Source organism: Bolinopsis microptera, chromosome 7, assembly GCF_026151205.1.
Source record: "Bolinopsis microptera isolate Bmic1 chromosome 7, MBARI_Bmic_1.0, whole genome shotgun sequence".
NCBI classification, from domain to species: Eukaryota; Metazoa; Ctenophora; class Tentaculata; order Lobata; family Bolinopsidae; genus Bolinopsis; species Bolinopsis microptera.
Window position 1 is genome coordinate 7,957,521 of NC_087078.1, and position 17,030 is coordinate 7,974,550.

At 37.8% G+C, this 17,030-nt stretch overlaps 2 protein-coding genes across 7 annotated transcripts in view; one reads left to right on the forward strand and one right to left on the reverse strand.

Annotated features, from left to right (window-relative positions):
- LOC134818848 (ribose-phosphate pyrophosphokinase 1-like) overlaps positions 1-17,030 on the forward strand; it is a 115,710-nt gene that overhangs the window by 74,337 nt on the left and 24,343 nt on the right. The window lies entirely within an intron of this gene.
- Positions 1-17,030, reverse strand: part of LOC134818841 (adenosine 3'-phospho 5'-phosphosulfate transporter 1-like) — a 28,555-nt gene that overhangs the window by 5,384 nt on the left and 6,141 nt on the right. For 2 of the 3 annotated variants that reach the window (XM_063828526.1, XM_063828528.1), the window contains exons 2-3: positions 325-550; positions 38-190 (exon numbers count right to left, since the gene is read on the reverse strand). In XM_063828526.1, coding sequence (XP_063684596.1) covers positions 38-190; positions 325-538 — 367 coding nt within the window. In that variant the 5' untranslated portion in view covers positions 539-550. The remainder of the gene's footprint in view (positions 1-37; positions 191-324; positions 551-17,030) is intronic. The other variant, XM_063828527.1, reaches the window with a different exon arrangement.

The window sequence follows — 17,030 nt, forward strand, 5'->3', positions numbered from 1 at the left end:
TTTCCACCCCATGGCAACATTAAAATATAGAATTTACCAATAACACAAATGAGAAGTTTTCTTGGTCCTCCACTCGATTTCTCTTTAGGCTGACCATCCGGTCCTTTCTCTCCCAGATCATCTGCATCCACTAAGTCCTGCTTTCCATGAACACAAGTCAGAATCAGTTTATATTGCCACCCACCTGGATCTATAGAATGGGAGTTCTGTTAAGATAAATTATGGTGTAATATCAGAAGACTGATAAATTAAATTGAAACAATCTTTTGAGTACATTATAATTAAATATGATCTGTTACATTTTTGGTTGAAGAAATAACTTACTGATTTTCTCGATGTAATTGGTCTGTTTTATCCAGCGAATGGCAAGTGCTCCCGGCACGATAACCAGGCTGTATGTGAACAGGTTCTGAATAAGGGAGAGAAACCACTCTGGAAGGAACTTATGAGCCTCGATCTCAGTGTTGAGCGCTTCATTTCCACTGAGATCACAACTTACTAAGGTCAGCAGTGTCCAGTAACACAACCATGATAACATAGCTGATGGAATCTATGATAAATGAGTTTGCTGCAGTGTTATAGATATATATAGAATAGGTCTCAGAAATATATGACTAAAAGAAAGGAGAGACATACAGATATAATATATAAAATGTTTTGAAAAAGTCCTCTCTGGTTTGCCAATTCACCTTAGTACAGTCAAATCCGTCCTAATTTAAGCCTTTGTCGGACAAAATTCGCAACAAAGCGATTTTAACGGGATATGGTCGAAACAGGTCCCAGGAATCATTCCAGAGAGTTCCCAAAATCCTCGACTTCAGGAAAATCCACAATTACCACTTTTTTACCACCTTTTTACCACTTTGGTTTTCTGTAAATAAGTCACGTTCTGAATATCCTAGAAGACTCTAGTTTAAAGCATTGTGTTAAGAAAACAAAGAAGAACAACTTTTTCTTAAACAACTTTTTCAAAAATAAATTATTTAATTAATTAATTAAATAATTAATAAATTTTCAAATATTTCAAAAACATATTTTCATAAAAAATGTTCACGATTCCATTCCACGTATAATGAACTAATTTTTATAAAAATTTTCACTTTCAATATTTTGGACTTGTAAAATTTTCGAAATTTGTAAAGAAAAACCACTATTTACCACTTTTTACCACATCGAATCTCCGCTAATAAAACGACTTCTGAATTTCGTAGAAGGTTCTAGATTGAACCAATGTGTTCAAAATATAAAAGATAACAACTTTTTATATGACAACCTTTGGATTAGATAATTAATTGATTTACTAATTAAATAATAATTAAATTTTTAAAAATTTCAAAATATAATTTTTATCAAAAATATTTGCCGTGACGTAAAACGTAAAATGAATTTACTTGAATAACAGAACATACACCGTCACATAGATTAGATAACAGATTAAAAAAATCCAGATAAATGGAATAAATGGTAAAATATCCAAATTTGTACGATACTATTATAGCTTATAACTATTTACACATCATATCTCTCGACTTAGTGTTGTGCTTAACTAGATTGTTAAACTGGTTTGTTTGGAAGCTTCAGCTTTACTTTATGTTGACTTCTCTTCGTAAAAAAGTTGAATCTGCTAAAAATCGAGGACTAAAATCACACGAAATAGTTAATATTTTGACAAAAGAAGAACACATCGTGTGCCTGATACTGTACGCGTGCAGATTCTATGTGAGTAGCTGTCAACTAATATACAATAATAGTAATATGTTTTTACCGTTTTACCTTTAAGTTTTATGTCAGTGGAGAGCGCAACTAGAGGCATTCTTAACCAATACAATGTTTTAATTTACCAGGCAAATGAGGAGTTAGTTTCGGTGAATAGCTTTAAGAGGGCGAATGATCGACAATGTAAATTTGTATGGAATGAAATATGGAAAGGGTTGCTGTTCCCAGGTACTATTTAAACTATTTATCTTTTAAGTAAGTACACTAACTTTTAAACTATGCCCAGCAAATTTTAAACGGATACGTACAGTCCTATTCTTTATCCTGACGCCTCTCATACCTTGTATAAATAAACAAATCAATGCACCACAGGTTGGATCAACAACCCCTGGTCACTGAACGAAATTAAACGGCAGTACAACGGCATGACTGATTCAGCTCAGAGTGACGTCTTGTGTTTATTATTGCAGACAGTGACCATAGACCAGTTCCAAAGATTCATATCTAGCCTAGCGGTTAGAGCATCAGCCTTCTGCGCAGAAGGTTCAGGGTTCGAATCCCAGTGTCACCTAGTCTAGGGAGTAGCTAAGGATCCATTAGATCTATGCGATCTCAACGGTCGACTCAACCGAATGATAGAAAACTTAATTGAGGGTTAAATGAGGAGGGGTACCTGTTAGAAGTTCAAGAAACTTCCTAGGATACCCCTTCAGTGCATACTGTAAACATAGTGCTATTAACTATTATATCGGCCAATGAAGAGGAGTCCGTTGTAACAGAGTCAGGACCATCTTTAGTCCACGAACACAGTTTAAACAAATGTCCATACTGTAACGTAGAGATCGCAAATGATAAATCCTCAAACCGGATTACAGACATGCTAAGTTATTGTGCGGGGTAGGGGGGAGGTGGTATAGTACACATACGTTAGGCTCTTATTAAGTTACTAATTCGCTCGCCCAAAAATTTCACGTGACTTTCTCCGTAGCTTAGTGCACTAGATTCCCACTATCGGAATCGTTCTGAATAGCCGATCCATACCTACTCCGTGGATCCGACTGGTGGTGTCTGATCCAGTGAAAGCGTGGCACAGAAATCGTGCAGAAAGCCCAATTACGGTATCCTAGCACCCTGTCACGTGATAAGCGATTAGGTAATCATTGATAACCCAATCAATTTCGCTAACGAGATAAACAAATTGCTTGATAACTTCGTCATTTTCAATCCGTTTCGCACATCGTTTTGCAGATGTTTTGATTTGCAGAGAGGCAGTTGAGTGGTCTAATCAAGTTGATGTTTCTGTAATTTGTGATGATACTGATTTGCTCGTCATTTTACTGCACATGACAAAACACTTTGCATTTGGCCACCAACTGTTTCTCACCACCAAAAGCTACATCTATGACATTGAGAAAATTCGAAGTGCGACTGGTAGGAGGTACGTAAACATGATACTGCTGCATGCCACGCTTTCACTGGATCAGACACCACCAGTCGGATCCACGGAGTTGGTAAGGATCGGCTCTTCAGAACGATCGCATCCATCGATGAAAGTGTAATAGATGCTTTTTATTCGGCAAATTCTACACCAGCTACCATAAAGCATGTCGAAGAACTTTTGATGCTGCAGCCGATCGCGATTTCATCAAAATCGAGATCACTAGATGAAGCTAGACTTTCAGTTCTTGAACAGAAGTCGCAATCTTTAACAGCTCCCGCCAACATCTGGGGCAGCTGAACAACATTCTTATCGTGTTTACCATCAGCTGCAGGTGTGGGATAAGAATGACCTAGATCCGATAAGTTGGGGATGGAAGATGAACAATGGGACACATGTACCAGTGACCACTCTTATGAGTACAGCTCTGAAAAAGCTCATTCAAAAAATCAGTTGCAACTGTTTAAAGTCAGGTTGTGGCAATGCTTGTTCATGCAGAAAAGCAGGAATACATTGTGGATCAACCTCAAATGTCAGGACAATTGCACCTATGTGCCAGCTGAGGACTCATAAGTTAGACTCTTATCTAGTATATATGGTTATATAAAGTACTACTTCGATTTCCCGATTAATTTAATGAAAGTTTGTTAATTATTCGTGATATGTAATTTTAAAATATTTTGATCAAAAATAATTTTTATAATTTTTGAATATTTGTTTAATAATCGAATTAACTAATTAATTAATTATCTAATCCAAAGGTTGTCAGATATAAAGTTGTTCTCTTTTATATTTTGAACACATTGGTTCAATCTAGAACCTTCTACGAAATTCAGAAGTCGTTTTATTAGCGGAGATTCGATGTGGTAAAAAGTGGTAAATAGTGGTTTTTCTTTACAAATTACGAAAATTTTACAAGTCCAAAATATTGAAAGTGAAAATTTTTATAAAAATTAGTTCATTATACGTGGAATGTAATCGTGAACATTTTTTATGAAAATATATTTTTGAAATATTTGAAAATTTATTAATTATTTAATTAATTAATTAAATAATTTATTTTTGAAAAAGTTGTTAAAGAAAAAGTTGTTCTTCTTTGTTTTCTTAACACAATGCTTTAAACTAGAGTCTTCTAGGATATTCAGAACGTGACTTATTTGCAGAAAACCAAAGTGGTAAAAAGGTGGTAAAAAAGTGGTAATTGTGGATTTTCCTGAAGTCGAGGATTTTGGGAACTCTCTGGAATGATTCCTGGGACCTGTCCCGACCATATCCCGTTAAAATCGCTTTGTTGCGAATTTTGTCCGACAAAAAGACGGATTTGACTGTACTACCTTGCATTTGTGAAGGGCCCTGCTGACCCGCCATGGGAGGGAGGGGGGCCGGGGGGGGGGGGGGGGGGGGGGGGGGGTGACGTCTGAGGGGGGCGCAAAATGTTCGTTTGAATCTGGAACAATTTTGAAAAACTTAACTGATGTACAAGAAAAAACTGTGCGTTTTGCTCTGGAAACACACTTTTTTAGAGATTTTGCCGGCGTATCCTCTAAAATCACCTAATTTGTTCAATTTTAGGGTGGAGCGCCAAAATGGGAGATGCACCAACAGGGGGGCGCTCTTTCAGCAGGGGGCACCAACAGGCAATGTTATGCCACTGACAATAACCATATGAAATTTGGATTCTTCAAGTTTTTACTATGTAAACCAGAATAAAAAAGAGATTTTGGAAGATTTTTGAAGAGAAGCTTTTGTACCATCTCCTTGACCAAATTTTCCCGGTTTTGACTAAATCTTTGACCAATGACCCATCAGCGAGGTCAGTGAGAGTGACACAAGTAGCCATCAAGGTTCTGGAAGCAGTTTATCCGGAGAAATCTTTGATAGACTAAAAATTTTGAAAATGTCCTATTCCTAAAGAAAGCTTTGATAGACGGAAAATCATCAGAATATCAGAAGAGATTTTGGAATATTTTTGAAGAGAAGTTTTTCTGCTGTCACCTTGACAGAAATTTCGGCTGCATTTTTGACCAGTGACCAACCAATGAGGTCGGTGTGAGTGACACAAATCGTCATCAAGGTACTGGAGGTAGTATATCCGGAGAAATCATTGATGGAATGAACATTTTGAAAATGTCCACCAGTAGGACATTTTCAAATTTAAGTTTTCTGCGACCCAAATTTCACTGTTCTAATAATAATAATAATAATAAATACAACATTTATAAACCGCCTTATAGCTAAATCATATAACTAAATCATTAAACTAATTTCACAACTACAATTAAATATATTTAGTGAGATATGTGTAATGTTACCTACAACCTAATGACCTCAGGCTATCATGTTCATTAACATGAATAGAGATTAGGCGGAATGACAGGCTGAGCGTGGCCCAGTAAGTGTAATGTTAACCGATAACTTCGATGTTAAGTGACACAGACAGACCCGAGAAGTCCTGGTTCTCCTTCCACTCTTCACAAATCTATGAAGAGTCAGACCCAAAAGTCTGATCATTTCCGGTTGGTGATTAAGTTCGATTTTTTGGTAGATACAAACTACTTTTTTCTGTTTGTGAATGTCTGGTAAACCGAGAAGCCAGACATAACATAACAATAGTCTCCAGACAATGGTCTCCAGACATAGTAATAATATAATGGTCTTAACAATGTGTTTTTGCAAAATAAAGTGCGTGCCTTAGTATAGCCAAATGATTGGCTGTGATTATTATTATTATTATTAAATCTAAAATAGCTAATAATTTAATAAATTATTAACAGGCCCTTAATATACGCAATAATATACGCTTTATAAATTATATAAACAAATTGAAGTCTATTTTCCAATGTTTTTAAGTGTCTCTTTAGATCTGTTTTGGTCTTTCGTGGGACAGGCACCGGGGGCAGACATCCCAACACCAGTGCGTGGGACATAGTGTTGGTCTGCTTCAGGACGTGTTAGATCCTAGAGAAGCCGCCATCCCCTCTACTGCTTTAGCTCAGCGGCAGCATGAGCCCTGGTTTCCTGCCACATTGGTACCTCTGAAAGTACAGAAAAGTGGTGGATTTCGGGGTCCAGGATACTCCCTCTTTGTTCTTTATGGTGGTAATATTTCTCTGAGATATTTGCAGAGTCTTTATTTCATGATCTTTCTAGTCGGATAAATCCTGGAGAGCATCATTTTGTCCCCAAAGAAGTTCGACTCTCCTAATGAATGCTTTTGGTGTGCTGCTTTTTGTTAACATTTCATCTAGATAGGAATGTGCGTCTGCCCCACCCAGCTCTTCTTTCAGTTGCAGGTAACTGGTGTCTTGCACCTCCAGACACAATAGGAGCTGGTGTACGGGAGAATCAATGAAGCTGTTACAGAAACGACAGGCCTCACCACTGCCACCACCCATGATCTTTTGGATATTCGCAAAGAGTGGTGAGCTGCCGTGAATGTAGTCCATTATTCGGCTGTCCAGATTTTTACTCGTGTTGTGCCCGAATAAAAAGTTGTTTTTGTCTAGGAGCAGCCCACTGTTTTTGATCTTTGTGATCACACCGAGTATCTTGGTCTCCTTGTTGTTACTTACAGTTCTGCATTGCAGATTTGTTTCGATGCTGTCAATCCAGATCTTATTTTTGTAGCTCATTATGTCTGCCTGAGTGTAATAGGCCAGATCCTTGAAATGTTGCTGCGTCAGCCGTCAGGTCTATCATTCTTGTTCCGTGTGACTTATTTTCTTTCCAAAGGAAGTACTTTTTCAGTGACATTGTTAAGACATGAAAGCTTGGTATTCTGCTTTCATCAACTTGGTAGAGAGTGAGCATTGGAAAAATCCGACAGGTTGTTTGCATTGATGCTAATGCAACCTGTCAGATTTTTTCCAGCTTGCGCAAGGCGATAATAATTCCAAATTTACCAGCAACCTGCAAATAGTTCTTTTTCCGCACTACCAAAGCCTTTTAAAAATTTATTTATTATTAAGACACGCCGTTTTTAAAAACATGTTGGCCATTTTGCTAATTGTATAAAACTTCCTTTTTATAATTTGTAAATGCTAAACCAGTTGCTAAACCAGCTGTCAACCCCAAAAGAAGCAGGAGATACCCAGCAGTTAAGGTGACAGATGTCGACTTTGCTGACGATCTTGCAATGACAACAGACACCGCAGAGCAAGCGCAAGATCTTCTCCTCAGTGTGGAGCTGGCTGCTAACTCCGTTGGCCTTCACCTCAACGAGAGTAAGACGAAGTACATCAGAGTCAATCTCTCTGAGTCTGACTCTACCGTCATTAAAGCAGCAAGTGGGCAGGAGATAGATCAAGTAGATGACTTTGTCTACCTTAATTCTGGACATGCTAAAGAAGGGCACCAGCCTTCCTGTGTTGAAGAGATAAGATCTGTTATGCTTGACCGCGACGTGTGGCGAGGAATTGTATAATAGCTGCTCCGACCAAGAATGAAGAAGCCGACTTAAGTCAGTCAGTAAGTCAAACCAGTTGTAGCGCGATGCACTACTTGATTCACGATGTCAATCCTTCGCAGCTCGGTGAGGCACAGTGGTGCATTTCGCCGATCTACCGAAGTTGCGAGAAGCATTATTTGATGCGCGCGCGACCCAGTATGCAGTAGTGCATCGCGCTACAATGCACTACTGGTGACTGGGTCGCGCGCGCATCAAATAATGCTTCTCGCAACGGCAGTAGAACGGCGAAATGCACCATTGTGCCTCACCGAGCTGCGAAGGATTGACATCGTGAATCAAAATGCACGCCGAATTGCTTGCAATGATGACTGATGAGGTACACTATTTCAAATTTCACTCTATCCAGAGCGCGATAGCACATGGTTAAATGTTAAATGAACTACATGAAGCCCGAGGGCTCAGGTTATATATTAGAGCTTACTTACTTATTATTTAATTGACGATCATGTCACCCTTTTACTTCCAAAGCAACGATCTCGATGAGAAGCAAAAAATGATCGTTTGCGCGGCGCGTTGAAGCGACAAAATCCTCCAATAAAATTTCATAATTAAGCTTTTATTTATTAACTGTTTTTATAAATATGAGCTTCAGATTGCTTAAGTTTTTAAAAAGCAAGGTAACATATTGCTTTGTTTCTAATTTTAGATTCATTTTAAAGTTCTAAACACAAATCAATTAATAGTTGAATTCAAAGCTTTAAAATTGAATCATATGTAATAAAAACCGAGTTGAGCCTTGATTGTAATGACAACATAAAATCGTGGTCTGAGGTCAAGATTTATAACAAAGGCTGTATTTCAAATTTCCAAAATACTGATCGTTTCTAATTAATTTGTAGTTTCCTCATTAAAAGAATCATTCTGCACATAATTTGTTCCTATCACTGTTTGATCAATGGCATTGGTCGAGAAACAAGATTCAGTGCTGCCATTTACATTATATGTGTCTAGTTATCCAGAAATAATTTGTTATTAAATAATCGTGTACTTTGGTGTTGTCCAGATTCTGCATAGTGGTGATAAAAGAAGCAGCGGTTCAAATTGCAGCTTTATCATGTCTGCATCTGTTTTATTAGCCTCTAGCGTGGAGAAAAAGTTCGTTTCAAGTTGTTACGAACCTACATCTCTTGTAGACCTTCCGAACATAACGTCAATTACAAATAGACGTATTTAGTCTTAGATTTAGTTCTTGTATTTAGTCCCTAGACCAGACCAAGGGTCTGAACTGTTTCTTGCAGTCTAGTAGACACCTACATAGCGTAGTTTCCTCTAATAGGTTCTTGTTTCATTGAATAGTTTCATGAAAAATGTCTTGTTTCATTGATTTTTTCACGATTTTTACTCAATTTCCACCATTTTAAGTTGAACTTCAGAAAACAAAAATATTGTGCAGGAATAGTATACCTGTTGTCTTCAGGGGGTTCGGCATTGGCGAAGTAGAATGTTAGAGTAGGTGCAAAGCCAAAAGCTTTATCTTCTTTTGAGTGATGGTTTGGGTCACAAGGTATAATTGGATTCATTCTTTTGATTTTCTTTGAGTAGAAGTTATTGTTGATGAAAATGATTGATTAAGTCTGATAAAATTGATTGTTTATATGTTGAATGATGTGACCTGATCTCGTAAGGTAGGTTAATTGTCACCTAGCCTAATAAGGGTGACACCATTCAAGTTTGCATGGGATGATGTAAGCCCTGCTTGGGCTGGTTCATAGTAGTCCGCAGACTGGTGCACGGACTGGGTCTGAATTTTTTTCTTTTTTCCCTTGGTAATTCTCATCAGCAGAGCAAGCGCAAGATCTTCTCCTCAGTGTGGAGCTGGCTGCTAACTGTTAGAATCTTAATTCTATTTGTAGCTTGTTTTTGTACTTCATATTACTAACCCTGTATCTCACTTTAGCAAAGGTTTAGTTCCAGTGATTGTATATACAGTGTTGGGGTAAAGGGACTCCAGAAGGCAGACAAGGCTCGACTCCAGACTCTAGTTGAAGTAACAGAAGAGAGAGGAGTGTCCAGTGTTTAGTTGACTCCAGACTCTAGCGTAGCAGAAGGGAGAGGAGTGACGTTGTCGACTCCAGACTCTAGCGTAGCAGAAGGGAGAGGAGTGACGTTGTTTTAGTGATCCCACAGATTCCAGTCGACAGATACTATCTGTGTTCTGTGACGTGGAAAGAGTGGTAAGTAGTTTATAGTTATAGTTTAGTAGTTTAGTCTAGGAGTTCCCGCTTCCTCTTTCACTTTCATTTATAGTTTCACGTGGATTACCTTTCACTTTACTCACGGTAGTTTTCCCCCAGGGTTTTGTTTTATAGTTATCAGTTCCAGTTTTACTTGAAGTCCTCATCATTCAGAAGTCCCTCATATAGTAAGAAGAACATCATCATCAGGAGTAGTAGTTTTAATTTAATAGTAGTTTAATCTAATAGTAAAAAAGACATTGTTTAGTTTAGTATTGAATTGTGTTTTAACTATTAGTCAGAGCAGAGTAGTGTGAGTTACTGAGTCACACCATATCAATCATTCACTATTTAAGAGAGTACATTGTAGAGTAACAAGGTTACTTTTGACACAAGATTTGTATAACCTCTTTATTCATCTAATTTGTATTTATAATAATTGAGTATTATTTGTTATTTAATTAACCCAAGAACAGGGTTCCAACAGTGGTAGCAGGAAGAACTACGTTACACCGGACCGTATTTATTTTTTGTATATTTTAACTAACACTTAACACCTAACACCCGATTTCAGCTTTCAGATTCTTCTACATCCATCATGGGAAGTGACAAAGTACCTGTTCTCGATGAGAAGTCCAACTATTCAGATTGGAAACGGAGAGTTCAGTGGTGGAAGAAGGTAACCACGGTCAAGCCTGAAGCAGGAGCAGCTGCATTAATCATGAATATGTCTGGAAAACCAGAAGCTGTTGCTATACAGCTGGACGTGGAAGAATTGTCCAAAGCAGGAGGAATAGATGTTCTCATTGCTGAGCTGGACAAGTTATATGAAAAAGACCAGACTCAGTCAGTCTTTACGTCCATTGACAGCTTCATGAACTACAGAAGACCCAAGGAAGTGCCCATGGAAGCAGGAAGAGTATGTGAGAGAATTTAGCCATCGTTACAAGAGCCTTGTGCAGAAGCGTGGTGCTACTGTGGTATTTGAAGATGGAGTACTAGCGTACTTCTTATTACATCATGCTAATCTCTCGGACCATCAAAAGACGTTAATCAGGGCAACGGTCTCTAAGTTAAGCTACGAGAATATGGAATCCCAGCTTAAGAGAGCATACGGAGAAGATTATACTAATACATCTTCTTCTTCATCAAGCGCAAGCGGTGAAACATATTCCATCGGAAAACCAAAGATTAAAGAAGAGCCTGTAAATACTTATTTTCAACAGTACGACATCAACAATTCAGAACATTTTGGTGATGACCAGAACAACCAGGAGGAAGACCCTCAGAAAGTTTTTTATCAACAAAGACACCACCAACACAGGGATTTTTATCCATCTAAGAGACCCTTCGGACAAAGACCCTTCGGACAAAGACCTGCGTTTCAAGGACAGAGTTCAGGAAACGTGTATCAACAAGCTCCATTTAGATCCAGACAAGGAGCACAAGAGCAACGATCAGGACCCTTACGTTGTCATATTTGTAAGGAAACAGACCATTTGATGAGAGACTGTAAGTACAACACATTTGGAGAGAAGAAGCTTACATTCTTTGAGTCTGACTTTAAACTAAAAGACGAAGACAAGTGTCTTATGGGAGAATCGACAAATAGAGCACTTTTAGATACAGGTGCTAGTTCCACAGTGTGTGGGAAGAAATGGCTGACAGCCTTCGAGGAATCTCTGACATCAGCTGAACAAGAAGAGGTCAACGTGACTCCTTGTGAGAAGAATTTTTGTTTCGGGGATGGAGATGCAGTTACAGCCAGGATACAAAAAGCACTCCCAGTAACAATATGTGGTCAGAAAGTAACTTTAAACGTGTTTATTGTGGAAAATGATATTCCTTTGTTACTGTCTAGAGAGTCCATGAAAAAGATGAAGATGAAGATCGATACTGAAACTGACAAAGTTTATGCTTTCGGAGGAGAAGAGAATCTAGTGATCACTAAGTCAGGACACATGATGATACCCATAGGACGATGTGAAAGTTCTATCAGCCAAACAGATTCTGGAAGAACTAATCATGCAACAGAAATTAAGGTCCGTCCTGTTTTAGAGGAGAAGATTACATCGCCATGGTCACTAAGTGACGATGAAAGTGATCAAGAGGAGGAGTTAGAAACATTCAGTGGAGGTGACCTTGAGATTGTGCAAGACAGGGAGTCAGAAAGTGATCTAGAAGGAGAGCCAGAGGATCATGGAACTGTGAGTTCAGTTTCAGGGAACGTGAATCAAGACAGTGATCTAGCAAGTGAGCTAGAGGACCATGGAGTTGTGAGCTCAGTTTCAGGTAATGTGGATCAAGACAGTGAGCCAGAAAGTAAGCCAGAAATTGAGACAGAAATTGAGCCAGATGACCATGGAACTGTAAGTTCAGTTTCAGGGAGTGTGAATCTGTCAGATCTGTCAGTGAATCAGTCGGATTGGGAAAGTGTGTGTCAAACCAGAACAGGCGTGGGTGTAAAGAAGAATGACATTATCAGGTTCAGATCCTCGGAGAGTGATGATTGGAATAATGCCTTGGTGATAGGTAGAGCCGGGAAACCTACAGGGAAGAACAAAAATCTTTACAATGTACGACTGGACGAGTCAAACGGTGAACCCGTATCAGTTGAGTTGGATAACTGTACAAGTGCAGAGGTTAAAGATTGTTCAGGATGTCTCACGAAGAGAGGTGCAGTTTTCAGCAAGCTCGCTTAAGTCATAGATCAAGGATACTGTGAATATGTCAGAGAGAGTATAACTGTTTTGGACTTTATGTTGTGGAAAAGAGAAGGAATATTTTTGCTCAAATTATTTGTTGTTTGAAATGTCAATTTGGTTAAACAATAACTTTTTAACGTCATTTGTAATAAACTTTTAACTTTAAATGTGTGTGTATATATTAGTATTGTTAGAATTACCAACTTTGTAACGAGTCATTTTTACATTTTTAACCTTTCAGAGACTTTTAACATGCACGAGGTGTTTGTATTTAACAATCTTTTAAACATTTGTAACTCTTTACACGTATATTAATTTTGTGTTTTTATGTTCTAGAGAAGTTTCTCGAACAGAAGTTTTGGGAAGGATATTTTGACAATTTTTTGTCGTTAGTTCATATTTTTTACTGAAGAATGTAGTAAGTTGGGAATGTTTGATGAAAAGTTAGTGAATCCCATTTTTAGGAACCAGTCTATCCTTTCTTTTCTTTTCTCTTAGTCTGGTAACTGAACTTTGGTTGTATTTGCTAAATTTTCAACAATTTTGGGAGAAAGATAGATTAGTTAGCGAATTTAGACGTGTGTACCAGCTTTAGCGCTCCTTTTCTTTGTGTTGTAGCGCACGGTCACATTTGTCAGTTGATTTGCTAAATTTTCTATTACATGGTGTAGAGATAATAAGGATTAATAGATACAATTTAAAGTACATTTTGTACGTGACATGTGTAATAAAATTACCGCTAACAGAATATTTCAGATTCCTACTTCTAAAAGTCTAACATTTCAGTTTCAAACTTACTTTTCAGAAAGACGATCCTTTTCTTCTCAAAGACATGAAAGTGTTTACCTGATATTACTTTATTAACTTGCATCTTCTGTAGGAAGTGTTAACAGGGGATGTTTGGTATTTTCTGTTGGGATGAGCTTGGAGCAGCTTGCTCAGCGTGAGTTTTTTGGTTTTATAAGAATGCTGTCGTTTCGATCAACATGCTATTACATGTTCTTCACTGATCCCGAGCCTTTAGGGACTCAGTTTGAACCTGTTTTTAAACGACAGAATTCATGTATTTTACGTTTTAGAACTGTTTAGTACAGTGGTGTGTGTCAATGATTGGTTAGTGACTCATTATTGACTCTCAAGAGGTTGTGTTTAAAGCTTGAATAGCTCCTAATATTTAGTTGTAGTACGCAGTTTTTCTGTCATTACGATAACTCGATACAGAAATCTCTCAAGATCACACGTGATTACTGTGTTGGACGGGTATTTTTTGTGCTCCTGTCAGTCTTAGAACGATGTTTCAATTCCGTTCATAGAAAAGAGATTTTCGTATTAAGAACTTTGATAGTTAATTAGCTAATAGTTAGACTGTATTAATTCTATCGGACGTTTTGTACAAGTATTATATCTCTCAGATCTCACGCTCAGCGTGGAAGGCAGTCATTTTAGCCACTAGCCTGTTTTACAGCGGATGTTTTTCCCGCGTTAACAGAGATTTAATCCACTTGTACCACGTGACTCGCCGAATATGGAATAATCGTTAACTGCTTTTTTAGTTATCTGCTTTTATGACAGTGGACATGACACGTATTAGATTTGCCTTTGTTTGAGCCGCGCATTTGTAGCTCAAACTCATAGAAAGTATCTTTTTCGTTTAGCGCGCACGACACGTTTTTGTGTTGCGTGTGGGGATTAGAATATTCTTAACTCTACGGTTTTTGCTAGAGTTTATTTCCTAATTTTAACTCGGATAGTCGGATAGTATTTTTTAACAAAGAAAGTATAGGGAGTTATGACTTTAAGATTGTAAAAGTCATGAGTTAAATTATTAGTAAGTATTTTTTCTTTTTTAAAGTAGGGGGAATGTTAGAATCTTAATTCTATTTGTAGCTTGTTTTTGTACTTCATATTACTAACCCTGTATCTCACTTTAGCAAAGGTTTAGTTCCAGTGATTGTATATACAGTGTTGGGGTAAAGGGACTCCAGAAGGCAGACAAGGCTCGACTCCAGACTCTAGTTGAAGTAACAGAAGAGAGAGGAGTGTCCAGTGTTTAGTTGACTCCAGACTCTAGCGTAGCAGAAGGGAGAGGAGTGACGTTGTCGACTCCAGACTCTAGCGTAGCAGAAGGGAGAGGAGTGACGTTGTTTTAGTGATCCCACAGATTCCAGTCGACAGATACTATCTGTGTTCTGTGACGTGGAAAGAGTGGTAAGTAGTTTATAGTTATAGTTTAGTAGTTTAGTCTAGGAGTTCCCGCTTCCTCTTTCACTTTCATTTATAGTTTCACGTGGATTACCTTTCACTTTACTCACGGTAGTTTTCCCCCAGGGTTTTGTTTTATAGTTATCAGTTCCAGTTTTACTTGAAGTCCTCATCATTCAGAAGTCCCTCATATAGTAAGAAGAACATCATCATCAGGAGTAGTAGTTTTAATTTAATAGTAGTTTAATCTAATAGTAAAAAAGACATTGTTTAGTTTAGTATTGAATTGTGTTTTAACTATTAGTCAGAGCAGAGTAGTGTGAGTTACTGAGTCACACCATATCAATCATTCACTATTTAAGAGAGTACATTGTAGAGTAACAAGGTTACTTTTGACACAAGATTTGTATAACCTCTTTATTCATCTAATTTGTATTTATAATAATTGAGTATTATTTGTTATTTAATTAACCCAAGAACAGGGTTCCAACACTAACTCCGTTGGCCTTCACCTCAACGAGAGTAAGACGAAGTACATCAGAGTCAATTTCTCTGAGTCTGACTCTACCGTCATTAAAGCAGCAAGTGGGCAGGAGATAAATCAAGTAGATGACTTTGTCTACCTTAATTCTGGACATGCTAAAGAAGGGCACCAGCCTTTCCTGTGTTGAAGAGATAAGATCTGTTATGCTTGACCGCGACGTGTGGCGAGAAATTGTAGCTGCTCCGACCAAGAAGCCGACTTAAGTCAGTCAGTAAGTCAAACCAGTTGTAGCGCGATGCACTACTTGATTCACGATGTCAATCCTTCGCAGCTCGGTGAGGCACAGTGGTGCATTTCGCCGATCTACCGAAGTTGCGAGAAGCATTATTTGATGCGCGCGCGACCCAGTATGCAGTAGTGCATCGCGCTACAATGCACTACTGGTGACTGGGTCGCGCGCGCATCAAATAATGCTTCTCGCAACGGCAGTAGAACGGCGAAATGCACCATTGTGCCTCACCGAGCTGCGAAGGATTGACATCGTGAATCAAAATGCACGCCGAATTGCTTGCAATGATGACTGATGAGGTACACTATTTCAAATTTCACTCTATCCAGAGCGCGATAGCACATGGTTAAATGTTAAATGAACTACATGAAGCCCGAGGGCTCAGGTTATATATTAGAGCTTACTTACTTATTATTTAATTGACGATCATGTCACCCTTTTACTTCCAAAGCAACGATCTCGATGAGAAGCAAAAAATGATCGTTTGCGCGGCGCGTCGAAGCGACAAAATCCTCCAATAAAATTTCATAATTAAGCTTTTATTTATTAACTGTTTTTATAAATATGAGCTTCAGATTGCTTAAGTTTTTAAAAAGCAAGGTAACATATTGCTTTGTTTCTAATTTTAGATTCATTTTAAAGTTCTAAACACAAATCAATTAATAGTTGAATTCAAAGCTTTAAAATTGAATCATATGTAATAAAAACCGAGTTGAGCCTTGATTGTAATGACAACATAAAATCGTGGTCTGAGGTCAAGATTTATAACAAAGGATGTATTTCAAATTTCCAAAATACTGATCGTTTCTAATTAATTTGTAGTTTCCTCATTAAAAGAATCATTCTGCACATAATTTGTTCCTATCACTGTTTGATCAATGGCATTGGTCGAGAAACAAGATTCAGTGCTGCCATTTACATTATATGTGTCTAGTTATCCAGAAATAATTTGTTATTAAATAATCGTGTACTTTGGTGTTGTCCAGATTCTGCATAGTGGTGATAAAAGAAGCAGCGGTTCAAATTGCAGCTTTATCATGTCTGCATCTGTTTTATTAGCCTCTAGCGTGGAGAAAGAGTTCGTTTCAAGTTGTTACGAACCTACATCTCTTGTAGACCTTCCGAACATAACGTCAATTACAAATAGACGTATTTAGTCTTAGATTTAGTTCTTGTATTTAGTCCCTAGACCAGACCAAGGGTCTGAACTGTTTCTTGCAGTCTAGTAGACACCTACATAGCGTAGTTTCCTCTAATAGGTTCTTGTTTCATTGAATAGTTTCATGAAAAATGTCTTGTTTCATTGATTTTTTCACGATTTTTACTCAATTTCCACCATTTTAAGTTGAACTTCAGGAAACAAAAATATTGTGCAGGAATAGTATACCTGTTGTCTTCAGGGGGTTCGGCATTGGCGAAGTAGAATGTTAGAGTAGGTGCAAAGCCAAAAGCTTTATCTTCTTTTGAGTGATGGTTTGGGTCACAAGGTATAATTGGATTCATTCTTTTGATTTTCTTTGAGTAGAAGTTATTGTTGATGAAAATTATTGATTA